This window comes from Hyla sarda, chromosome 1 (genome assembly GCF_029499605.1).
Source record: "Hyla sarda isolate aHylSar1 chromosome 1, aHylSar1.hap1, whole genome shotgun sequence".
Lineage (NCBI taxonomy): Eukaryota > Metazoa > Chordata > Amphibia > Anura > Hylidae > Hyla > Hyla sarda.
The window spans coordinates 198,889,160-198,916,183 of NC_079189.1; the positions used below are offsets into that span (position 1 = coordinate 198,889,160).

A 27,024-nucleotide genomic window follows, 5' to 3' on the forward strand; every position below is an offset into this window, starting at 1 on the left:
GTTTGTCATGTGTAGCAAATAAAAATGATAAACTTTCATACTATCTTTTCCACAATAAAGGATATCACACTGTAGACATAAAGTTGGAAAACAAGACACGGGACTAAAAATTCAATCAGTACATGCCATTATCCATTGCTCAGAGGGCATTCAGATTTTAATGTGTCTAAGACAACGTGTTAAAATTCTCATGATAGGTTTGATTCTACAGGAGGTGACCCAAGATACTTATCCCGTCTTTAAAGTTCCTAGATTTTACTGTAGCAATTGTCTTTTGTTTGATTCAGATCTTCTTCATCTAGAGATGGCTTGTTTTGCAGTAGAACAAGTGTCTGACCCTTGACTCTAGTTTTATGCACAATTGACTAATCTGGCAAACTCAATGGAGGAGATTTATCAAAACCTGTCCAGAAGAAAAGTTGCTGAGTTGCTCATAGCAACCAATCAGATCGCTTCTTTTTTTGCAGAGGTCTTGTTAAAAATGAAAGAAGCGATCTAATTGGTTGCTATGGACAACTCAGCAACTTTTCCTTTAGACAGGTTTTGATAAATCTCCTCCAATAACTTTATTAGTGTCTGAGAAACTGAGATATAATATTATGTGTTATCAAAATAGAGGGGGACTAGTGCTTCTGTTTCATTAAAGGGGTTCTCCGGTGCTTACACATCTTATCCCCTATCCAAAGGATAGGGGATAAGATGCCTGATCGCGGGAGTCCCGCCGCTGGGGATGCCCGTGATAATGCACGCGGCACCCCGCTTGTAATCAGTCCCCGGAGCTTGTTCGCTCCGGGTCTGATTACGGGCGACTACCGGGCCAGCGGCGTGTGACGTCACGCCTCTGCCCCCGTGTGACGTCACGCTCTGCCCCACAATGCAAGCCTACGGGAGGGGGCGTGATAGTAATCACAAGGGGCGGAGCGTGACGTCACACGGGGGCGGAGGCATGACGTCACATGCCGCCGGCCCGGTGGTCGCCCGTAATCAGTCCCCGGAGCGAACAAGCTCCAGGGACTGATTAAAAACGGGGTGCCGCATGCATGATCACGGGCGTCCCCAGCGGCGGGACTCCCGCGATCAGGCATCTTATCCCCTATTCTTTGGATAGGGGATTAGATGTGTAAGCACCGCAGAACCCCTTTAACCCACCTTTTTTTTATATAATAAAAGGTAAAGGGCTGTGGGTTACCTTTATTAGTATACTCAAGAATACACAATACTCAAGAATGCTCAATAAATTATTTTCATTTCACACTGAGAAAAAAATATCTGGTGGCACAATCAGTCTATAATTCACCCCTAGAGGACACATGTACATGTACGCCCTATGCCTGCTCCTGGCATATTAATCTTACGAAGCTGAGCGTGCTTTATACCCAGTTAGTTCCAGTTGCTAATAGCAGCTGGGACCTATGGCAAATGCCGGACATCACTGATCAGGGTGATTTCTGGCATTAACCCTTTCAACATTGCAATCAAAGTTGATCTTGGCATTTAAAAGTTCCAAAATGTACTTGCCGGTTAGCTCAGGTTGGTGATCGGGACCAACCGTGGCAGAATTGAGGTTCCTGATCAGCTGAAAAAATGGCTGGAGGACCCTTACTGTGCTCTGTGCCATACAATCAGCACTTAAAGGGATACTCCCCTGGAAAACTTTTTTTTTTTTTTTTCAAATCAACTGGTGCCAGAAATTTTAACAGATTTGTAAATTACTTCTATTTAAAATCTTAATCCTTCTAGTATTTATCAGCTTCTATTTGCTCCACAGGAAGTTATTTTCTTTTTGAATGTCCTTTTCAGTCTGACCACAGTGCTCTCTGCTGACACCTCTGTCCATTTTAGGAACTGTCCAGAGCAGGATAGGTTTGCTATGGGGATTTGCTCCTACTCTGGACAGTTCCTAAAATGAACAGAGATGTCAGCAGAGAGCACTGTGGTCAGACAGAAAGGAAATTAAAAAAGAAAAGAACTTTCTCTGGAGTATACAGCAGCTGATAAGTACTAGAAGGATTAAGATTTTTAAATAGAAGTAATTTACAAATCTGTTTAAGTTTCTGGCACCAGTTGATTAAAAAAAAAATGTATAATGTTTTCCAGGGGAGTACCCCTTTAATGTGTGCAGGTAGCCACAGCACCGATAACACTGTTGAATTAACCTCTTAAGGACCCAGCCATTTTACACCTTAGGACCCGGCCATTTTTTGCACATCTGACCACTGTCACTTTAAACATTAATAACTCTGGAATGCTTTTAGTTATCATTCTGATTCCGAGAGTGTTTTTTCGTGACATATTCTACTTTAAAATAGTGGTAAAAAAAATTGTAACTTGCATCCTTTCTTGGTGAAAAATTTGAAAATTTTATGAAAAATTTGAAAATGTTGCATTTTTCTAACTTTGAAGCTCTCTGTTTGTAAGGAAAATGGATATTCAAAATATTTAAATTTTTTTTCACATATACAATATGTCTACTTTATGTTTGCATCATAAAATTGACAAGTTTTTACTTTTGGAAGACACCAGAGGGCTTCAAAGTTCAGCAGCAATTTTCCAATTTTTCACAAAATTTCCAAACTCACTATTTTTCAGGGACCAGTTCAGGTTTGAAGTGGATTTGAAGGGTCTTCATCTTAGAAATACCCCACAAATGACCCCATTATAAAAACTGCACCCCCAAAAGTATACAAAATTATATTCGGTCAGCCTTTTAACCCTTTAGGTGTTTCACAGGAATAGCAGGAAAGTGAAGGAGAAAATTCACAATCTTCATTTTTTACACTCGCATGTTCTTGTAGACCCAATTTTTGAATTTTTACGAGGGGTAAAAGGAGAAAATGTATACTTATATTTGTAGCCCAATTTCTCTCGAGTAAGCACATACCTCATATGTCTATGTAAAGTGTTCGGTGGGCGCAGTAGAGGGCTCAGAACTGAAGGAGTGAGAAGGGGATTTTGGAGAGTACGTTTTTCTGAAATGGTTTTTGGGGGGCATGTTGCATTTAGGAAGCCCCTATGGTGCCAGAACAGCAAAAAAAAAACACATGCCATACCATTTTGGAAACAAGACCCCTTGAGGAACGTAACAACGAATTAAGTGAGCCTTAATACCCCACATGTGTTTCACGACTTTTGCATATGTAAAAAAATAAAATAAAATTTCACAAAAATGTGTTCCCCCCCAAATTTCACATTTTTGCAAGGGTTAATAGCAGAAAATACCCCCCAAAATTTGTTAACCCATCTCTTCTGAGTATGGAGGTACCCCATAAGTTGACCTGAAGTGCACTACGGGCGAACTACAATGCTCAGAAGAGAAGGAGTCATATTTGGCTTTTTGAGAGCAAATTTTGCTCGGGGGGGATGTCGCATTTAGGAAGCCCCTATGGTGCCAGGACAGCAAAATAACCCCCACATGGCATACCATTTTGGAAACTAGACCCCTTGAGGAACGTAACAAGGGGTACAGTGAGCATTTACCCCCACTGGTGTCTGTCAGATCTTTGGAAAAGTGGTCTGTACAACATTTTTAATTTACACAGCCCACTGTTCCAAAGATTTGTCAGACACCAGTTGGATGTAAATTCTCACTGCACCCCTTATTACATTCCGTGAGGGGTGTAGTTTCCAAAATGGGGTCACATGTGTTTTTTTTTTTTTTTTTGCGTTTGTCAAAACCGCTGTAACAATCAGCCACCCCTGTGCAAATCACCTCAAATGTACATGGTGCACTCTCCCTTCTGGGCCTTGTCGTGCCCCCCCAGAGCACTTTGCACCCACATATGGGGTATCTCCGTAGTCGGGAGATATTGCATTACAAATTTGGGGGGGCTTTTTTCCCTTTTACCTCTTGTCAAAATGAAAAGTATAGGGCAACACCAGCATGTTAGTGTAAAAAATTTATTTTTTTACACTAACATGCTGGTGTAGACCCCAACTTCACATTTTCATAAGGGGTGAAAGGAGAAAAAGCCCCCCAAAATTTGTTAGGCAATTTCTCCCGAGTACGGCGATACCCCATATGTGACCCTAAACTGTTGCCTTGAAATACGACAGGGCTCCAAAGTGAGAGTGCCATGCGCATTTGAGGCCTAAATTAGGGATTTGCATAGGGGTGGACATAGGGGTATTCTACGCCAGTGATTCCCAAACAGGGTGCCTCCAGCTGTTGCAAAACTCCCAGCATGCTTGGACAGTCGACGGCTGTACGGCAATACTGGGAGTTGTTGTTTTGCAACAGCTGGAGGCTCCATTTTGGAAACAGTGGCGTACCAGACGTTTTTCATTTTTATTGGGGAGGGGAGGGGGGCTTTGTAGGGGTATGTGCATATGTAGTGTTTTTTACTTTTTATTTTATTTTGTGTTAGTGTAGTGTTTTTAGGGTACAGTCACACAGGTGGGGGGTTACAGCGAGTTTGAGCTGCCGCGCAAAAATTTGCTGCATCGCAAACTTGCAGCCTGATACTCACTGTAAGCCCCCTGCCCATGTGAATGTATCCTGTACATTCACAGGGGGGGGGGGGGGCTCCAGCTGTTGCAAAACTACAACTCCCAGCATGCACAGTCTATCAGTGCATGCTGGTAGTTATAGTTTTGCAACAGCTGGAGGCACACGGGTTGGGAAACACTGAGTTAGGAAACAGACAATGTTCCCCAACCAGTGTGCCTCCAGTTGTTGCAAAACCACAACTCTCAGCATTCTCAAGCATGCTGGGAGTAGTAATTGGCAACATCTTTAGAGCCAGATGTTGCCGAACTACAACTCCCAGCATGCTTGGAGTTGTAGTTTTGCAACATCTGGAGGACTACAGTTTGCAGACCACTAATACAGTGGTTCCCAATCTGTGCCCTTCCAGATGTTGCAAAACTACAACTCCCAGTATGCCAAAACTGTCCAGGCATGCTGGGAGTTGTAGTTCTGCAACATCTGAAGGGCCAGATGTTTCAGAACTACAACTCCCAGCATGCCTGGACAGTAAGGGCATGCTGAGGATGTGTAGTTTTGCAACATCTGGAAGGGCACAGTGGTCTCAAAACTGTGGACCTCCAGATGTTGCAAAACTGCAACTCCCAGCATGCCCAGACGCCAAGAGCTGTCTGGGCATGCTGGGAGTTGTAGTTTACAGGGTCCCATTACAACAATGCATGTCGCTTTACGGCGACGTGCATTGCTGTAAAGGGCCCGACCGCGGCTGAAGATCAACTCACCTGTCGCCGCTGCCGCCGTCTTCATCGCAGGGATCCGGATCTTCAGGGACGAGGTAAGTACCGGGGCCGGTCCCCAGCACTCCCCCGTCCCCCGCCGCGTCCTCCGGTCTTCCTCCCGTCCTCTCCGGACTTCAAGGGGCCGGGCAGGACGGGAGGAAGTAACCCCCTCCTTCGATTGGTCGGTTAACTAACCGACAGATCGCAGGGGATCGGAGGAGGGGATAGGAGATCAGGATAGGAGGTCGAGATAGGAGGTTGGGATAGATCGATTGGATAGGAGGACAGGATAGGAGGTAGGGATTGGAGGTTGGGATTGGAGGTCGGGAGAGGAGGTCTGGATAGGAGATCTGGATAGGAGGTCGGGATAGGAGGTCGGGATAGGAGGTCGAGATAGGAGGACGGGATAGGAGGACAGGATAGGAGGTCAAGATAGGAGGTCGAGATAGGAGGTCAAAATAGGAGGACGGGATAGGAGATCAGGATAGGAGGTCGAGATAGGAGGACGGGATCGGAGGTCGGGATAGGAGGTCGTGTAGGAGGTCGGGATAGGATGTTGGGATAGGAGGTCGGGATAGGAGGACAAGATAGGAGGACGGGATATGAGGACGGGATAGGAGGTCTGGATAGGAGGTTGGGAAAGGAGGTCGAGATAGGAGGACAGGATAGGAGGTCAAGATAGGAGGTCGAGATATGAGGACGAGAAAGGAGGTCGGTATAGGAGGACGGGATAGGAGGTCTGGATAGGAGGTCAGGATGGGAGGTCGAGATAGGAGGATGGGATAGGAGGTCAAGATAGGAGGTCGAGATATGAGGACGGGAAAGGAGGTCGGGATAGGAGGTCGGGATAGGAGGTCGAGATAGGAGGACGGGATAGAAGGTCGGGATAGGAGGTCGGGATAGGAGGTCGGGATAGGAGGTCAGGATAGGAGGTCGGGATAGGAGCTCGAGATTGGAGGACGGGATAGGAGGTCGGGATAGGAGGTTGAGATAGGAGGACGGGATAGGAACACGGGATAGGAGGTTTAGATAGGAGGACGGGATAGGAGGACAGGATAGGATGACGGGATAGGAGGTCGGGATAGGAGGATGGGATAGGAGGTCAGTATAGGAGGTCGGGACAGGAGGTCGAGATAGGAGGTCGGGATGTGGGATTGGGATATGACAACAATATATGAGGACAGGATATGAAGTCAAAAGCTTCCTCCTTTGTTTATTTTCCTCCCCAAAAAGGATTAGGAAGGAAAAACCGGGCAACGCCGGGTACTCAGCTAGTTCATACTAAAAAACAACAGTATCAATAAGGGTGGCTGACACCTGAAACATGTGACTTATTGTACCTTACTGTTCATGGTTTTATAAAATATAAGACACAGGCACCTGCACTTTATCTGCGTTGGACATTTGTTCCAGTCAATGATTGAAGCACGATGATTGTATGTGCATTTGGTCTAGTAAATGTCCCCTTCATAGTCCTGTCACATGACAGCTATTCTATATGAATTGCATTACCTTCTGTAGCAGTGTGACTGTACTAGAATGCTATATTCCATTCTCTACCTCTTATTCTCCTGGTGCATTAAAGTGTTTCTATGTGTCAGACTTACTTTGTGACATTGCTCATTTAATGAAACATTGCTTCACAAAGTGGTTCCATGCTGTGTAATTTGTCTGTTTTTTTGTATGGTTTTACAGAATGTCTTTTTTATTTTAAGTAATGGAGGTCAAATTATTAGAAATGTCATCAAATGTGCTGAGGTTTTATTGTGAAAAAAGCTATTTATGCCTACAAGAAGTTTTTACTTTTGAAGTGCTGCCTGTTCACAACCTTTGAATTCTGTTTGTAATTTTTTTTTTAATACATCTGTTTGGGAATTGTTTACTTTTACAGTTTTTCCTTAAAGTGCCACTGAACCTAAAATTAAAGTTTGTCCAGTTGAGGGGTTAAAAATAAGGCTCTGTTGCCACTTTCATTGTGGCTTTAGTTTATGATGGAAACTAAAACACAGTGTCCCTCATTTACTATTCTAAACCCGACTTGTTTTGTCTGTTTTTTTTGGCGCATCTTTGTCTGCGACATGTCGCAGACATCGTGCGCCAGTCTGCAACAGGATGCAAAAATTTTTCCCGACGGACCCGATGTGGATTCACCCAAACCCGAAAATGGGGCGTAACCCGACATTTCTGAGCTTTCCCACGTATTTATAAAGGTTTCATACCCGAATTTGTTGAATTGTTGTGGATTTTTTCCCGACAACTCAGAGGAGTTGGAAACCAAAACCAACAAAACCCACGTGCGACAAACAGGATGCGACATAATAATAAATACCAGGGGAAAAAAGCAGTCGGGTAAGAAAGCAAGATAGACTTACAACCCGATTTTCTAAGTAAATGAGGGCCAGTGTTCACTAGACCCCGCTTACTTATAAGGATCAGTTGGGTTTTGCCAAGGTGTCTGTCATTTTGATTGGAAGAACATCATGTATGAAGTACTATTTTATTCCATCAAAAAGATCGGACTTCGCACAGAGGCTCTGAATGCAGATGTGGACTGAGCATTAAATGTATCTATTGGTAATACTTACCATGTATTCATCTCCAGCACGCTGAGTATACACTACAATGTCCATTTTTAAATGTATCCTTTTCTCAACAGAAGTTCAAGTTGCTGCTTTATCCTTCCCCACTGCTTTATATAGCAGGTCTGTCAGAATACTGATATATACAGATTAGCAGCCTCTATTGTAAAACAATAAATTAACATTAGAATATCTTCCTTAAGGCTAAGTTTCCACTTGTTTTTTTTTCTGGCAGTTTTTGGATATCTGCCACAGTTTTCGAGCCAAAGCCAGAAGTGTATTCAAAAGGAATAGGACATATAAAGGAAGGACTTACACTTCTCCTCCCTTATGGATCCACTTCTGACTTTGGCTCAAAAACTGCAGTGGCAGTATTCCAAAAACTGCCAGGAAAAAAAAACAAACAGAAACTGAGCCTAATAGATGCATGTGTTTATTTATTTATTGAAAGGGTTTTCCTTTATCCCTCATGTAATGTTTAGGATATGTGTGATTTATGGCACCCCCATTGATTCTGATAAGGGGTATCCTATAACTCCCATTTGCCTGAAAAGATGGTTAAACATGCATGCTGCTGCTTCATGCAACCAACTTGGATTAACTAAGATAGGGGAGTCAATTCAAGTCAATTAAATAGAGTGGGGGCGCAAAATTTAAACAAGGAACATCGGGCTCCCATTTGTGCTATCAAAGGTGGGGACCCTATTGACTAGACAATTTTAACCGATCCACAGAATCCACAGGGTTTTCAGTGTAAGAGACTCTTTAAAACATTGACTAAAAGTCCCTAGTTGTATGGCTAGTCTGTTAACAGGAAAAATTATTGTAACCCATAAGAAGAGAGTATATTTTTTCTACGCAGACTACTGTAGGTACACAATGACACTAGCCAGTGTCATTTTTGGATACTGACACAGAGAAAAAAATGATATGTCATTTCTTGATGCAGATTCTATGTAGAAACCAAATTTAGTAGTCAGACATGAATTGGCCACATTGAATGGCACATCTATGACCAAATCCACTCTTTAGCCACAGTAGAAATTGACTCAGATTTATGCCGCAGAACCTGAAAAATAGTTTGTCAGAAAAATTTGTTGTGTCAATTTAGTACAGTGTTTAAAAGAAAAAAAATTATAATTAGGACTTCATTAATAATTTAAATCAATCTTGTTTTCCCTATTATTTTTTTTAATTGTATAGGGTGTACCAGGACCAGGAAAATATGAAATTCCGCGCCATTTTGATGTTTCCAACAGGTTGACAAAATCTGCTGATGTTCCTAAGCCACCTTTTCTTTCACAATCCAAAGTAAGAAATTACAACAAGTGTTTGCTAGAAATTAGCATGTGGCTTTACTGTACTTCTATGTATTTACTACATGATATCTTGTTTGACCTAGACTTATTAACTTATTTGACAAACCAGACCCCTATATTAAAATCAGACCCAAGACCAAACTGCCTAAATATAGTTAGACTCCACTTACCCTATATTAATATCAGACCTCAGACCAGACCCCTAACTTACAGCAATTCAGACCCAAAATCAGACATTACATTTTTCACACCCAGGCCAGACATTATAGTATAAACATATGAATCATATAATTTAAAAAGAGTGGCAGAAAGAAGGAGCAGAATATTACGCCTTCCATTCAAGGCTGTATTTGCCATTAGGTACCTGTGGCCCATGTCCAGGGTGGCAGTGTTGGGGGCAGTTGAACTTAAAGGGGTACTCCCATGGAAAAATTTTTTTTTTTTAAATCAACTGGTGCCAGAAAGTTAAACAGATTTGTAAATCACAATAGAGAAGAAAGAATGGGCCCCACTCACCATTAAAGTGCAAAAAGTGTTCGGTTCTTTATTTGCAGAGGTACAGCAAATCATCCAGCAGGACGTCTTACAAAAGCTTCAGCTCAGACATGGGTGACAGCTGTTGCGCGTGCGCAAGGCACACTTCATCAGACCCTCAATTTTATTTTTAAATCAACTGGTGCCAGAAAGTTAAACAGATTTGTAAATCACTTCTATAAAAAAAAAATCTTAATCCTTCCAGTACTTTTTAGGGGCTGTATACTAAAAAGAAAACCAAACAAGAAATGCATTTCCTCTGATGTCATGACCACAGTGCTTTCTGCTGACCTCTGCTGTCCATTTTTGGAACTGTCCAGAGCAGGAGAAAATCCCCATAGCAAACATATGCTGCTCTGGACAGTTCCTAAAATGGACAGCAGTGGTCAGCAGAGAGCACTGTGGTCATGACATCAGAGGAAATGCATTTCTTTTTTGGATTTCTCTTTAGTATACAGCCCCTAAAAAGTACTGGAAGGATTAAGATTTTTTAATAGAAGTAATTTAACAATCTGTTTAACTTTCTGGCACCAGTCAACTTAAATTTTTTTTTTCCACGGGAGTACCCCTTCAAGTGATAAACGATAAATACTTTTAATGTAGCTGCTGCTTTGCCACCTTTGGTTGAATCCACATGGGTCATAACTGCTGTGAAGTTTACCTGCCAGCTGCAGCATGCTCACTATGTTGTGTAATTTTGATTGATTTCACCACTTATTGTGTATAGGGTAATCTGCATATAAAACCTTTTTTATGCTGCATAATAGATCTGCATGACAAAATCCTGATGTACTAGGATTACCCTAATAGGGGTATTAAGTGCAAGTAGCTTGGGCAGCACAAGCTGTAAATACAACCCTGCTTACATCTCATGTGCACATCCTGCAGCTGAAGCACCCAAGTCACCATTGCTATAATTCCAAAATAAATCAGTGCAGTTATTGTAGGTACTGACCTGTGGTTATGTCAAATGCCATGAGAGGATATATTCAGATACAGCAGATTTTGTCATATGAATGGAGTTTGCTTCACTTGTTGCCATTGCTCCATGCAGGTGAATGCAACCGATTTTTACTAAGTGTATATATACCCTCTCTTTAGTGCGATCTACAGCCTCCATATTGACTGAAATGCCCCAATGTCACCACATTATTCTGCGTAAAGTAAGTTCTGGGATATTTTTACATTTTTAATCAATCATTTCTTGTATGCCACACTAGAGATTCCTACCTGTGAAATCCATCACTCCAGCACCAGGCGCATATAATGAACAGCGCACAGCACTTGAGGCTTTGAAGAAAACATCAAGTATGACACAATCACCGTTTGGCCAAACTGCAGTCCGATTTACTCAGGTCTCAAGGATGGAGAAAACGCCAGGTATGAATATAATCTATTCCCCACACTGTCTTCCCGATTGTCCATTGAAACCTATATATGGCCAATGCAAACTTTGTGCATATGTATTCTGACTTGGTATTGAAAGCAAGGCATGCTTTATAGGGGTACTCCAGTGGAAAACTTTTTTTTTTTTTTATCAATTGATGCCAGAAAGTTAAACAGATTTGTAAATGACTTCTATAAAAAAATTCTTAATCCTTCCAGTACTTTTTAGCGTCTGTAAACTACAGAGGAAATTCTTTTCTTTTTGGATTTCTTTTCTGTCTGCCCACAGTGCTCTCTACTGACACCTCTGTCAATGTCAGGAACTGTCCAGAGCAGGAGAAAATCCCTATAGCAAACATATGCTGCTCTGGACAGTTCCTAAAATGGACAGAGGTGTCAGCAGAGAGCACTGTGGTCGTGACAGAAAATAAATCCCAAAAGAAAAGAATTTACCCTTTTAGTATACAGCAGCTAATAAGTACTGGAAGGATTAAATTTTTTTTAACAGAAGTAATTTACAAATCTGTTTTACTGTCTGGCACCAGTTGATTTAAAAAAAAAATAAAAAAATTTCCACTGGAGTTTTGGGGCGCAGACCTTTTTTTCAGCGTACAATCTGCAGGTGGCCGCAGGTCCGCAGCACCTTTAGCTGTGTGACCCCGGCCCTACAGAATTGCTGCATTTTTTGGGGGTGCAGACTTTTTTTTTTTTTTGCTAAATGTGTGGCCAGGCCCTCTTAGCTATAAAAGATCCACCACCGTTAGCTAAAGCCCACCCACCGCTGATCAGTCCCGTAGTACTGATGAGCGTTTGTTTTGTGGTGAAGGGGATTGAAGCGTCTTTTATTAGATTTTTTGCACCTATAGGCGGTCCATGCCACCAGTAGCCGGCCTGTGCTGTGTGGATGATGTATTACTGATCAACGTTTTTTTGGGGCCCAAGCAGGTGCTTTTTTTTTCGTCTTTTAATCGTTTTTGTATTTTATTTTTCATTGTTTTTGTGCAGGAGTCTGTGAACGTGCCACCAGCCACTGTTCTGGGCTGAGTAGCCAGACTCCCCACTGACTTCTGCGCCCCCTTCCGCCACCAAGCGCTAATCAGTGTGCACACCACTGATTAGGTAAACACTTTTTTTTGGTGCTGGGTTTTTTACGCTAGAAGTCTTTTTTTTTTTTTAAAGTTACTTTTTTTTAGTTTAGTTATATTTTATATTTTTATACTTTTGTTCTTAGGGCGAGTTAGTTAGTAGCTTAGGGTGGGTTAGGGCTGGTTACGGTTGGAAGTCTAGCACCACACCACATGCAACACACACACCAATAAAGTTTTCCCCCCATATATACACTTCACCCCCTCCCCCCCATTAGAGCAGGAAATGGCCCGCAGGGAGTTTACAGCGGTGGAGGCATATGCCATACTTGCCTCCGACTCTGCAAGTGCCACAGAGGACGATGAAGAACCCACCTTCCTTATTTTCTCTTCCTCCTCATCATCTAGTTTTGATGATGAGCCACCAAGGTGGCAGAGACGCCGCCATGCGAGGCGGCAAACCTCCTCTGCTCTTGACCCTGTGCCCCATGCTAGTATGAGTCCCCCTGATTCTCATACTAGTCATGCCCCCCAGCCAAGTTTACTGGTGCCCCGTACCGGCGAACTTGTCTGGACACCAGACGAACCTGTACGCCTAACAGTTCGTTGGTGCAAAACCGGGCTAATTTTTAGCTAGACCCAATGAGTGGTACCCAGTCAATGCAGCTGAAATGAGGACCTTTCGGGGCCTTGTGCTGCATATGGGTCTAGTTAAAAAACCCAGTGTCTACCAGACCCTGCTCCACAGTATGGCCATGACACGTCCCTGGGTCGAGGCTATTCGGATATGTTTGCATTATGCTGATAATGCAGCATGTCACCCCCTGAAGTGATCCCGCATATGACCGTCTGTATAAAATCAGGCCGGTCATCAATCACTTCGGGGCCAAATTTTGGGAGGGCTATGTCCCTGGGTGGGAGGTCGCTATTGATGAGTCTCTCATCTGCTTTAAGGGGAGACTCAGCTTCTGGCAATACATCCCAACCAAGCGAGCACAGTATGGCGTGAAGATGTATAAACTTTCCCAGAGTACCTCAGGATACACTTGCAAGTTTATGGTGTATGAGGGACGAGATTCCCGTATTGAACCCCCAGAATGTCTCTACACTCTTGGTGTTAGCAGGAAAATCGTTTGGGGCCTTTTGCACCCATTACTAGATAAAGGTTACCACCATTACGTGGATAATTTTTATACTAGTATCCCTCTCTTTCCTCGATAATGTGTCTAGGGAAGGGACTTAAGTCCTAGGGTGCAGTGTGGTGACTTGGTTCTCTAATCTCAGTAGAAGCACAGTGAAAAAAAGGAATTCACACACACTGTTTAACTGCAACAATTTCTTCCTTTTATATATGTATTCCCCCCCCCCCAAATTATAACACAATACAGGAAGGCAGAAAACATAATCACCCAGTGCGGATAGATAAAAGTCTGCACGATGTGTCTTGGAGCAATAGCCAACTTCTTTATATCTTCATGTGCAGTGTTCACTGCTAGATTCTCCGGCCATCTCCCTTCACACAAAAGACAGGTGAAACAAGTTGCTACGTTTCAGAGGCCTCCTTTCTCAAGCATAGTGCACGTTTCCCATGACCAACATACATAGTATCAAACTCTCGCGAGATTTTAATTCTATGAAAAACAATGTATATTAATACTTAGAAAGATACCCAACAAAAAGACATAAAAATTACAATATTCATTGATCCCATGGAGTTGCAGCGTGCACAACTTTTGAATCCATCGTACCTCACTTCTAAGTAACCTCATCTTGATTTGTTCTTTATTATCACCTTCGATACTCTCCAGCATCTGCCACCTTAGTTCATTAATGTTATGTCTTTTCTCGACAAAGTGCCTTGCTATACTCTTCTCATATTTTTGTTTCTGGCACTTATCATCTGTCTCTTTTTTTATATGTACGAATTGTACTTTTGTGTTCATTTATTCTTTGTTTGATTGGTCTCATTGTTTGTCCAACATATTCCATCCCACAGGGACATTTTAAACGATACACTACTTTACTACTGTTACAGCAGTGCCATCCCCTGATTGGGATTTTAGTCCCCTTCATGGGATGGGACACCGTATCCCCTTTAATAATAGAACTACAGTTTTGACAGGACAGGCAAGCAAAAGTTTCTGACTGTTTAGCTTTGATGAAGGTCTATTTGTCTATTTTCTTCTTTTTAAGATCTGCTCTAATAAGATGGTTAGCAATTGATTTATTTTTCCTATATACAAATCTGGGGCGTTCTCTGAACAGACAACCGCTTTTATCGTCTGCTCCTAGTAATCCCCAGTATTTGTATATAGTTCTTTTGATCATTTTGGAATGACAATTATATGTAGAAAAGAAACTGATTCTATTGTCTTTAGAATTATTTTTATTTCTCTTTTTACTTCTTAGATCTTCTCTTGGTAGTAAATCTACCTCCCTACATGCTTGAGCTAATTCTTTTTTGTCATACCCTCTTTGTATGAACTTTTCAACAGCCATTTCTTTATTTTTTTGATACTCCTTCTCATTACTACAAATTCTTTTAGTCCGAATAAGTTGCCCTTTCAGGATCCCCTTAAATACTTGCGGCGCATGTCCGCTTTGTCTATGTAACAAATTATTCCGATCAGTCTCTTTAACATACAAAGTGGTCTCTAACTTTCCTTCAATATTTTTTACCACTCTTACATCTTGATAATGAATCTCTCTGTCACTAGACTCACAGGAGAATCCGATCAACTCATGGCAACCATTTAAATACTCCACAAATTCGAGAAGTTGAGGCTGTGAGCCTGCCCAGAGGATGAAGACATCGTCCACATAGCGGACCGACATCCTCACCCTCTCACTATGCAATGCCCCCCACAAATCTCTCCTCAAACTGGGACATAAAGATGTTTGCTAAACAGATTTGTAAATTACCTATATAAAAAAATCTTTTTTTTTATATTATTTTTTATTCAAGATATCCAATTACACAAAAAGGAAAAAAACAAACAGACAGCAAAGCATACTTCTCAAGTAATAATAAATCCTTTACAAAGATAATAAATAAGGCTTATAGGATATTTATCTAAAATTATAAATTATATTTATAATATAATTATATTAAAAAATCTTAATCCTTCCAGTACTTATTAGCTGCTGAATACTACAGAGGAAATTATTTTCTGCTGAATCATGAGCACAGTGCTCTCTGCTGACATCTCTGTCCATTTTAAGAACTGTCCAGAGTAGGAGAAAATCCCCCATAGCAAGCATATGCTGCTCTGGACAGTTCCTAAAATGGACAGAGATGTCAGCAGAGAGCACTGTGCTCGTGATGTCAGCAGAGAGCTCTGTGTTCCAAAAAGAAAATAATTTCTTCTGTAGTATTCAGCAGCTAATAAGTACTGGAAGGATGAAGATTTTTTAATAGAAGTAATTCACAAATCTGTTTAATTTTCTGGCACCAGTTGATTAAAAAAAAAGTTTTCTTCCGGAGTACCCCTTTAAGGGGTTAAGGTAGAAAGTCTTAGTAATTACCTATAAAAGCCACTGAAATATATCAGATGTTACCATTTGAATTTTGACTTGATACAATCAAGTGTATGCAAGATGATGACAATATAAAGTGTTTTCTAGTATTAAAATACATGTATGCTTTTTTTTCCAAAAGCAGTGCCTCACGTGTGGTATTGCAGTTCAGCCTAATTCATTACTATTTAGCTAAGCTGCAGTTCTCGACACATGCATAGATATTACTATATCTAGGCATCTGTTTGAGTGGTCTTTGGAAGAGAGGAAGTGAAAGAGAGTTATAAAACTGAAAGATATCTGCTTTGCGGATTGAATCTGTGAAATTGGAGTGACTTGTGTGAGTACCATACTTACATTTGCACATAGATGGATCACTGATAGACTTTTAAACAGCCTTTTCACTCACAGTTCTTAGCGTGCTCTGTTTGAGTGGGCTTTGGAAGAGAGGAAGTGAAAACAGAGAGTTTAAAAGCAGGAGTTTGAGATCGCAGTGAGTATTACTTTACTTACACTGTAGAGACTCACTCTACAGTGGTCTCACAACTCACAAGGTCTACTGAGAATTTAATTATAATAGTTACTGTCTGTTTTTGGCTGTTAATCTGGGAAATCCCCATAACTCGATGGGCTCCATGTTGGAAAATGCAGTCCGGTGTACATCTTGTGCAATGTATGCAATGCTTGAACAGCAGTTCGAGGGTGCATATTGTTGTGTGAGATGTGTGCGAGTTGTTCATTTGGAAGCCCAGATCCTGGATCTAGAGGAGCAACTGGCAACATTGAGACGCATTGATAACTTGGAGAGGAGTCTCCTGCTCACTGAGCAAGTACTCTCTGGGGTAGAGGTGGGGGAGGATAGTGGGACGGAGGTGCAGGACAGTCAGGCAGCTAGCTGGGTTACAGTCAGAAAACGGGGTAGAGGGAAAAGTGTCAGGGAGGCTAGTCCTGATCTGGCACACCTCAACAAGTTTACCCGGTTGGCAGATGAGAGGGATGCCATTTAGAGCTAGCAGTACTGCAGCAGGACTCTGCCTCTGACCGCCAGGAGGGTGTCTGCTCCAATAAAGAGGGAGGGAGGAATGCAGGGCAGGCCAGACAGGTACTGGTAGTGGGGAGGGACTGAATTATTAGGGGGACAGACAGGGCAATCTGTCACAAAGACCGGGATCGCTGAACAGTGAGTTGTCTTCCTGGTGCTCGAGTTTGGCACATCGCGGATCGGGTTGACAGGTTTCTTGGTGGGGCTGTAGAGGACCCAGCAGTCACGGTACATATTGGCACCAATGACAAAGTAAGAGGTAGGTGGAGTGTGCTTAAAAGGCAAGGACCTCCAAGGCAATATTTTCTGAAATAGCGGGAGATTAGGAAGGTAAACAAGTGGCTCAGAAGCTGGTATAGGAAGGAGCGGTTTGGGTTCATGGAGAACTGGCCCGACTTCGCTGTCGGTTACCGGCTCTACCGTAGGGATGGGCTGCACTTCAATGGGGATGGTGCAGCTGTGCTTGGGGAGAAGATGGCCAGAAGGGTGGAGGAGTGTTTAAACTAGGACTGGGGGGGAGGGTACCTACAACATAGAGGGGGGAGATAGTGTAGATAGAGAGGGGGGACTTATTAATGTACCTGGGGGTGGAGCGGAGGGGGGGGGTTAGAATAGTTAATAGGGATAGGCTTCATAGGAAAAAAAAAACGTACACCATTGAAATGCATGCTGACTAATGCAAGAAGTCTGACCAGTAAAACTGACGAACTGGAGTGGTTGATGTCTGAGGAGAATTTTGACATAGCGGTTATAACAGAGGCTCGATTGGACGATAGCTGTGACTGGACGGTCAACATACAGGGTTATAGTCTATTCAGGAAGGATCGGACAAAACAGAAAGGAGGGGGAGTTTGTCTTTATGTGAAATCCAGTCTGAAGGCCGCACTGCGGGAGGATATACGGGAGGGAAATGATAATGTCATTATGGGTAGAAATATATGGAGCTAAAAATAAAAAAATTCTGATAGGGGTTTGCTATAAGCCACCAAACATAATGGAAGTGTCAGTAGATCAATTACTGAGGCAAATAAACAAGGCCGCAAATCAGAACGAGGTGATAATAATGGGGGACTTTAACTATCCTGATATAAACTGGGAGACTGAGACATGTGAATCTCATAAAGGAAACAGGTTTCTGACTATAGCTAAAGATAATAATTTGTCCCAAATGGTGCAGGACCCAACCAGAGGGGGCGCCCTGCTAGACTTAATATTAACCAACAGACCTGACAGAGTAACTAATGTGCAAGTCGAAAGACACCTAGAAAATAGTGATCATAATATAATACATTATAGCTTTTTCTTCAATAAGGGAATCTTGCAAGGGGCCACAAAAACAATGAACTTTTAGAAGGCAAAGTTTAATCAACTCAGAGAAGCCCTTAAAATGGGATAATGTCCTCAAAAACAAGAATACTGACACTAAATGGCAGACTTTTAAAAATATCTCAAATTCTCACTGTAAGATGTATTTACCTTATGGGAATAAAAGGGTCAGAAATAAAAGATAACCAATATGGATGAATAAAAATGTTAAGGGGGCAATAAATGACAAAAATATAGCATTTAAACTACTTAAACAGGACGACAGAGAAGAAGCATTAAAAAGATATAGAGAAAAATATAGAATATGTAAAAAAACTGATAAAAGCTGCACGGGGATAAGGAAAAAGCAAATATATATTAAACAAATTATTCTCCACTGTATTCACCGAGGAAAATGAAATGCCAGGTGAAATACAGCGAGATAGGGTAAACTCCCCAGTACAGGTCACCTGTCTAACCCAGGAAGAAGTACAGTGCCGCCTACAAAAAATCTAAGTAGATAAATCACCAGGTTCAGATGGCCTTCACCCCTGTGTTCTAAAGGAATTAAGTAATGTTATAGACAGACCCCTATTTTTTATATTCAGGGACTCTATAGTGACAGGGACTGTTCATCAGGACTGCCGCATGACAAATGTGGTGCCAATATTTAAAAAGGGGTCAAAAGGTGACCCAGGGAATTATAGATCTGTTAGTTTAACCTCCCTTGTATGTAAATAGTTTGAGGGTTTTCTAAGAGATGCTATTTTGGAGTATCTTGATAAAAATAAATGTATGACTCCAGATCAGCATGGCTTTATGAGGGATCCGTCCTGTCAAACTAACTTGATCAGCTTTTACGAGGAGGTGAGCTCCAGACTGGACCAGGGGGAATAACTGGATGTCGTATATCTGGATTTTTCCACAGCATTTGATACGGTGCCACATAAAAGATTGGTGCATAAAATAAGAAGGATGGGGCTGGGGGAGAATGTGTGTAAATGGGTAAGTAACTGGCTCAGTTATAGGAAACAGAGGGTGGTACTTATTCTGATTGGGTACTTATTCTGATTGGGTGACTGTTACTAGTGGGGTACCACAGCGGTCAGTCTTGGGTCCTGTTATATTTAATATATTCATTAATGACCTTGTAGAGGGGTTGAATAGTAAAGTAGCAATCTTTTCAGATGATACTCAACTCTGTATAGCGGTAAACACAATAGAGGACAGTGCACTGCTACAAATGGATCTGGATAGGTTGGAGGTTTGGGCTGAGAAGTGGCAGATGAAGTTCAACACTGATAAATGTAAGGTTATGCACATGGGGAAGAATAATCCGGGCTGGGATTATGTATTAAATGGGAGAACACTTGGAACTACTGACGTGGAAAAGGACTTAGGAGTCTTAGTTTACAGTAAATTTAGCTATAGTGACCAGTGTCGGGCAGCTGCTGCCAAGGCAAATAAAATCATGGGGTGCATCAATAGGGGCATAGATACCCACAACAAGGTAATAATTCTACCGCTGTACAAATCACTAGTCAGACCACACATAGAATACTGTGTACAGGACTGGGTACCAGTGTACAAGAAAGATATATTGGAGCTGGAGAGGGTTCAAAGACGGGCAACCAGGGTAATACGGGGAATGGGAGGACTACAGTACCCCGAAAGATTATTAGAATTGGGGTTATTTAGTTTAGAAAAAAGAAGGCTTAGGGCGACCTAATAACTATGTATTAATATATCAGGGGACCTTACAGAGATCTCTCCCATGATCTATTTATACCCAGGACTGTATCTATAACAAGGGGGGCATCCTGTACATCTAGAGGAAAGGTTTATACACCAGCACAGATGGGGGTTCTTTACTGTAAGAGCAGTGAGACTATGGAACTCTCTACCAGAGGAGGTGGTCATGGGGAAATCTGTAAAAGAATTTAAAAGTGGTCTGGATGCATTTTTGGAGAATAATAACATCGCTGGTTATGTATACTAGATTTATAGGGACAGAACGTTGATCCAGGGATTTATTCTGATGCCATATTTGAAGTCGGGTAATTAATTTTTTACCTCTAATATGAGGGTTTTTTGCCTTCCCCTGGATCAACTTAGTAGGGACTCATTAGGGATATAGGTTGAACTTGATGGTCTCTGGTCTTTTTTCAACCCTATTAACTATGTTACTATGTTACAAAATCAAACATGTCTGCCTTGTGGGTTTATCCAGTGCAATTTTAATTTTTATATTTTAAAAAGGCTGGATAACCCATCTGTACTTTCATCTCCAACCAAATAGTCTGACAGGCTGTCAAGAATTTTGTTACTGCTGTATAACAGAAGATATTCATTCTTAGCTTTCTTTTAAAATAACCTGTGGCCTCTCCTGACATTTGTCTGTCTGTTTTAGTAAATACATTACCCATGAAATATCAATTCTGGAGCATCTTTTCTTATAGTTCTGTTGTATGACATTCCTTTATTCTTACTAGAAATGTATGATTAAATAACCAACTGTTACCAGTTTGGGTCATGTCCCTATACTCTCTAAGACCATCCAGAAAAAAATTACAGTGGCAGACTGTAGGTACACGCCCCCAGCTGGTAAACCCTGTTAGCGGTTTGTTCATACATTTCTAGGAGACATAACATAGGAATAGCAAAACACAGAACACTGAAAATATGTTATAGAATTGTTATTTTATGAGGAATACAGTACATGTATTTACTAAGACAAAGCATACCTGTCAGATCTGATAAAAATTATATATATTACTCAGTACCTAATCCTGACCATGTACATCTCATTTTTATGTTTCTATCACCTACATTTATTATAAAAATACATCTTTTCATTAGCTCACAGTGTTAGAAATCCTCAATGGGGAAGGGGGCGTGTCCCTCCCTTGTGGTGGTGGGAGGTGACTGGTGTGTGGTTGGAGAGGGCGTGTCCCTCTCTTGTGGTGATGGGAGGTGATAGGTGAGTCTGCTCATGCAGCCTTGTCCATGAGTCATCTCTTGTCCATGATTCATGGACAAGCCTGCTGCTGCTGCAGGACTGGTTATTGTCCCAGTAGGGATTTTCAAGTGCCAGTTTTTTTTTATTAAATACAGTGGTCCCTCAACATACGATGGTAATTCGTTCCAAATGACCCATCGTTTGTCGAATCCATCGTATGTCGAGGGATCCGTGCAATGTAAAGTATGGGAAGTTACACTCACCTGTCCCCGCCGCTCCGGACCGTGTCCTCACCGCTCCCGATGCTGTCCCAGGGGCTCTCGATGCTGTCCCGCTGCTCCGGTGTCTTCTTCGGGATCCTCCGGGTTCTTCCGCATCTTTTGCAGGGTCCGGGCCTCGCTTTCTGGTGACGTTATTACGCTGCTGCGCCGGCACGGCGTGCGCACTGACGTAATAACGACGCTGGAAAGCGAGGCCCGGACCCTGCAGAAGATGCGGAAGATGCCGGAGGATCGCGAAGTGGACCTGGAGGATATGTAAGTGAACCTGTCCGGGATGCTTAAACTGCTAACCGGCAGCAACTTAAGCATTTTGCGCTGTCGGATAGCAGTTAATGCGATAGCCCCGACATATAAAAGCAACGTATGTCGATGCTGACATCGACATGCGATGGCCTCTGAGAGGCCATCGTATGTCGATTTTAACATATGTCGGGGCCATCCCATGTCGGGGGGTTACTGTATTTGCATTTTTTTAAACAACCATATTACAAAAGGTCTTTAATTTTCATCAGTATCAGGACATAAAAAGTATTTGGATCTGACAGTGCCAATTTAAGTACTATATAGAAGGGCAAAAAATTTATGCAAGTAAAATATAGATGATTTATAGCCACATAAGGAACATTTTGGTGTCAGGCATGAAAACTTTTGCAGATAAAACAAGATCACCCTTTAAAAACTGATTGGTTATTGGGGGAAACATACAGCACTTGCTATCAAGTGTTAGAAGCATATAAGAACAATTTTTTTTCTTATCCCTATTATTGCGGCCACAATCAAGATGATGATCTCATAGAAGATTACATTATGGGTAATAGCAAGGTTTTATTCTATTATGATAAGAATGTAATTTTTTTTATAGATACTTCCAGTCACCTCCCAGTACAGTAGATCTCAGACGATTATCTGATCATGAGTCACACTGATGTACACAAGGGCACCTCAATACTTTTTCTGCATTTCAATAAAGAATTCTTTTTGTCTCTGAACATTGTTACAAGTTAAAGGTTACATATAAGACATAATTTATTCTCCGTAGCTTTGTCTCAGATCCGATATCATATTCAGATGCTACATTTCAGATTTTATTATGTTAATATAAATTGTGGCTTTAAATATAGTATATTTCACAGATAATGACAGTGAATCTCTGTGGGGTGCCTGAACTGTAAAATGCATCTCACAGAGGAGTAAAAATTAATCTTGGCTTTCTTTAATGAAATGAAAAAATAATTGCAGATAGAGAAGTAAGTTTGAGTATGGGCAAGAATGCGATTATGCGAAAACTTTTAAGAAACTCATATTACCAAGAAACGTTTTGCATTGTATTCAATAAATCCCGACACTTTTACTAACAATAGCTGTAATTGCTAAAGAAAAACTATATGCTCTGAGTGCTTATAAAAAAGGACTGACTACTTTAGTGTGTTTTATGTGACAGTTTTCTTTGCTTCCAGGTCCAGGTTCTTACAATATATTTAGCTATGGCATAGCAAATGACAGCTTGAAGAAAGCCAATCAGGAGGGCCTAACCAAAGCAGCATTTGGATCTTCTTCTTCCCGTGCCTTGTACATTTCAAACAAAGACGCAGTGTGGACCCCAGGGCCATCACATTATGTTGTAAGTTTTTTTTTGTACTTCAAAGTGATCAGATTTATCCACTAGAAGTGGGTCTTAACATGTTTTATGCTTGTCAAATAGAGGGGGAATTTCTACAACAACAAACTGCTTACTATGCAAGAAAAATGTACCCTAATTTTTTTTTCCATTTCCTCAGTCCACGTTTGACATGAGCTAGCAATAGAGAGGGAAAAAGCGGAAAATGACATGGTTTGGTTATAGCTTCTTTCTTTCTTTTTTTCTTTCTTTATTTTATTTTGCATTTATTTACAAATCTGTCTCTGGACATCCATGCTGACAATTAGATTGGAATTTGGTCCCAGCTTCACAAACCTGGACCTTGTTTGCGTGGTTTGCACTGTCTAACCCTCTGGGGGGTTTTGGTCAATACAATCTTTTCTTGGAACAAATAATTTTTACTTGTGCCATTCTATTGTTCCTACTTTAGTATAAAGCACAAACCAAACTGTCTTTTCCGATTCTACTACTGGCATCATATACAGAATTAAATGCCACTTTCAGAGGGTACAGTCTATTTTATAAAAATTTTGTCTAATCGTGGGACCCCCATGATATCCTGCATGGCACCCCGGCTCTTATGGCTCTTCCGGCTCTTCCCATGCACAGAGCTTTGTTGACAACCGCAACCTTTGTTGCCCCTCCATGTATCTTTATGGGAGAGCCAGAGATACACGAGTCTGTCTAGTCTAAATTTAAGACATCATTTGGCTTACTTTAAAATGTTACACCACAATTTTGGCACATTTTTTGTCACCCGGAGTCACAAGCAGACCATATCCCATTTCCCACTGAGACACGCCCCTAAAATAAAAGTTATCTTAATCTCATAATAAATGTGGGGCAACCTATGAAAGCCAGTTTTTGGCATAAATTATCCTGGTGCACTTGCAATAGTTAATTTACCCATTAATGCACATACTGAGCTCACAATTATATTTGGTGTACAACTAGCATACAAATCTCAATAAATGAATGTTTGGAAAACAAATTGTCCATGTATTACTGTTTTTGTCCATCCCTTGTTTCAGTAGGTGTCAAGTCGGGCAGGGATAGAGTGCAGCCCTGAACTCGTCCACTCCCTCTGTCCTCTGCCTACGTACATACCCTCCCTAGGCAGCGGGTCCACAACCATGGTGCCCGTCCCTTCCTAAATAAGTGAGCGACAGTCTCAGGTCAAAACAATAAACTATGAAAACTGACAAAGGCCAGGAAACAGCTGGGGCACACAAAACTAACAGAAATAAACCTAAACACACACACACACTGAATACAAAGTCAACAAGCCAAGTAAAAGCCAGGAGGGAATGTAGTACAATAACAGAGAGCCAAAGAGGTGTCAAAAGCCAAGGCAAAAAGTCACAGAACCAGATTAGACAATTTACAGACTATATATACAGATATATGCAGACTATAAGTACAGAGATAGCTAGTTACAGTCACAAGAACTTTCACAGGCAAGGTATGACTGAGAAAGACTTCCTTATATATCCTTGTGCTGCTATCAGGAGGATTCTAATTGGCTCAGCAAGCTGAACCACCCCCAGGAGCACAGAGGCGTAGTCCCAGCAACCAAAATAAGCAACATGGCTTGAAAGCATTAACCATACGGTTCTGGCAGAACCAGTTGTCACAGTAGGCTTGCCAAACCACTTATCAGCTAAGTCACCCATAGGATTGTATAAAAAATGAATTTCAACCTGTCCAATTGACTGCTAGGACTGGGTGCATAATAAAAGAGATGAAAACTTGTCACACCTAATAAAATGTTTTCTAGTAATTTAATAAGCAGATAAATAAAATGAGAAACACCAGTAAATTTGCTTTTAAGTGTGATAAAAAGGCTCGACCTGTTACAGATCTGAAGTGCGGTATAATTAAAGGACATTAAACAGCGTGAATAATGGAATGCGCACAATAAAATGTATGGCTATTGTGTACTACATTCTTTGTTGTACTACATGAAAGATGTTCTTGCTTTGCTTTTGATAATGCTCCCTATATGCATGTGAACTTTCTAGAACTGAAGTCTGATTACAGCTAAAGCCAGGACAATGGCTGCTAGGCACTGAGTGATATTGGAATGAAAAAGGTCATTTGTTTAGATGCATGATGAGAAACCAGGTTTAAAGGCAATAAGCTCTCTATTTCAGACAGGATTTCAATTGTAATCCCCTGAGTGACTTCTCTGAATAGGGCTGGCAAATGAAATCTTTATGAAAATGGAATTTCCTTTGTAGAATTGTTATATAACTACATTGTTTCTTTAAGGAACTTTCATGATTCAATTAATACATTCTTCATGAAGGTGCTAAAAAGAGAAATCGTGTTATAGGTATGAAGAAAACTATGACAGTAAATCTGTACTTAGGTATGGCTAAGAAGACAGACAGAAGAAAGAGCAAGGAATAGATTATCAGGCTTCAGAGAGATATGTTTTTGATGTAGCGCTACCTCATCTTTCTTAAACAATGCAGCAGACGTTCAAAGACGCTAAGAATGTTACCATTTAGAAATTAAAGATGACATTGTAAAGACTTTGAGCAATCTGTATTCTGTGTGACAGTATGGTTTCTACGTGGTAGGAGCCAAGAACTGTTGTGACATATACTTTTCCAGACCAGAAAATGTCTTTGCCATGTTGAAAGGGGTTGTCCCACAATGGACTTATGTCACCTATTTATACATTAAGGGTATGGTTATGCCTGCTGATTTTGCTACCCATTGACTTCAATGGGTAGAAAAATATGCAGCAGCAAATGCGCAGCAAAATACGGCATGTGTGACCTTACCCTAAAGGTTATAAAGAATGATTTCTGGATGCCCTGCTGCTGTGATCCCTACAATTATGGGAATAGGGACCTTAGATCCCCATTGTTCTTTATTGCACAGCTACAATGAGGAGTTTAAAGTCTTAGACATCAATGAAAATGTTTTTTTGTTTTGTTTTTACTATTCTTGCTTTTTGGCTATATTCACACAGTATTTATGTATTAAATAAACAGCAAAATCCTGTGTACAATAGGAATAAAATCTGTCTAATAATGGGTACAATTAAAGTCTATAGAAAGGTGGCTGTTAGTACACAAACATTTAAAAAAGAATGACAGACATATTTTTTAAAAACAGTTCCATAGGCTTTCATTATGCACATTATTAGATTAAAAAATACTGATGTAGTTTATTAGTATTTTACAGACATTTTTAGACTGTTTAAATGTAGCCTTACTGTGCAAACATTTTCTCCATAGGTCTTAATAAAAAATAGCAGTTTTTTTTGCTTTTACAGCCTCTGCAGCTTTCTATATGAGCTCTATTTTCTTTATATACTTGTATAGCCTATATGATTCTCCCCTGCAGACTTCATTGTATTTGCTTCCCCCTCCCTCCAGCCTGTAGGAACTTTTCTCCAAAATTTATTTTCCTCCTGACTACTATCTGTGTAAATTCAAGCCCCTTCAATGCTTTAAATATTTTCCCATGCTTATTGAACTGTATTAAATACTGTTTTGTTATTTAATTAAGAATTAGCATAGTTAGCTCTATACACACCGCAGACAATGGGGAAGCTATTTTACTTTCTCTATTTTGGGACAAAATTTGCTTTATGACTTCATTAATAAAGATAAGTAAAATATTTTTTCTTATTACTTGTTAAGCCCAATTGTACACTTAGGCCTCTTGACCTTGTAAGTAATGGAAATTACAGTGTCTGTAAAGAATAAGATCTGCCCATGACAGTGCCCTTATACTTGGATGGTATAAAGAAAAGCATCTTTGCCAAGCAGGACTCATTATTAATGTTGAGCATAGTTTTATTTTCTATTTCTGAGGATAAAACATGTGGGTATAAATGATTCCATGGACTAGTTTCTTTCTCTGTTTATTTGCATTGATTAAATAAAAGAAGAACCATTTATTCAGGCAGCTCTGGCAAGGAGAGATAAGATACTGGCTATAAAAGTGACAGGACAGTAACACAAACTTGCTTTCCATTGCCAGCAACTTCCAAACGATGCAGAAAATATTTACAAGTACCTTGGTGGCCCAAGGCCTGATTCTTATCTATTATACTAATTAGGTCCTAGACTGAGGTGGACTCAAAACTCATGGGGTCTCTGGCAAAAGAGGATCATGAGGGCCCTGTGTACCCACCCATGTGTAAGCCATACCTATA

At 41.0% G+C, this 27,024-nt stretch overlaps 1 protein-coding gene across 7 annotated transcripts in view; it reads left to right on the forward strand.

Moving 5' to 3' along the window:
- STPG2 (sperm tail PG-rich repeat containing 2) overlaps positions 1-27,024 on the forward strand; it is a 677,454-nt gene that overhangs the window by 183,971 nt on the left and 466,459 nt on the right. For all 7 annotated transcript variants that reach the window (XR_008891455.1, XM_056567193.1, XM_056567176.1 and 4 more), the window contains exons 8-10: positions 8,985-9,092; positions 10,855-11,014; positions 22,666-22,829. Coding sequence is in view for 6 of the 7 variants with exons in the window: in XM_056567193.1 (XP_056423168.1) it covers positions 8,985-9,092; positions 10,855-11,014; positions 22,666-22,829 (432 nt within the window). In the remaining variant the exon portion in view is untranslated. The remainder of the gene's footprint in view (positions 1-8,984; positions 9,093-10,854; positions 11,015-22,665; positions 22,830-27,024) is intronic.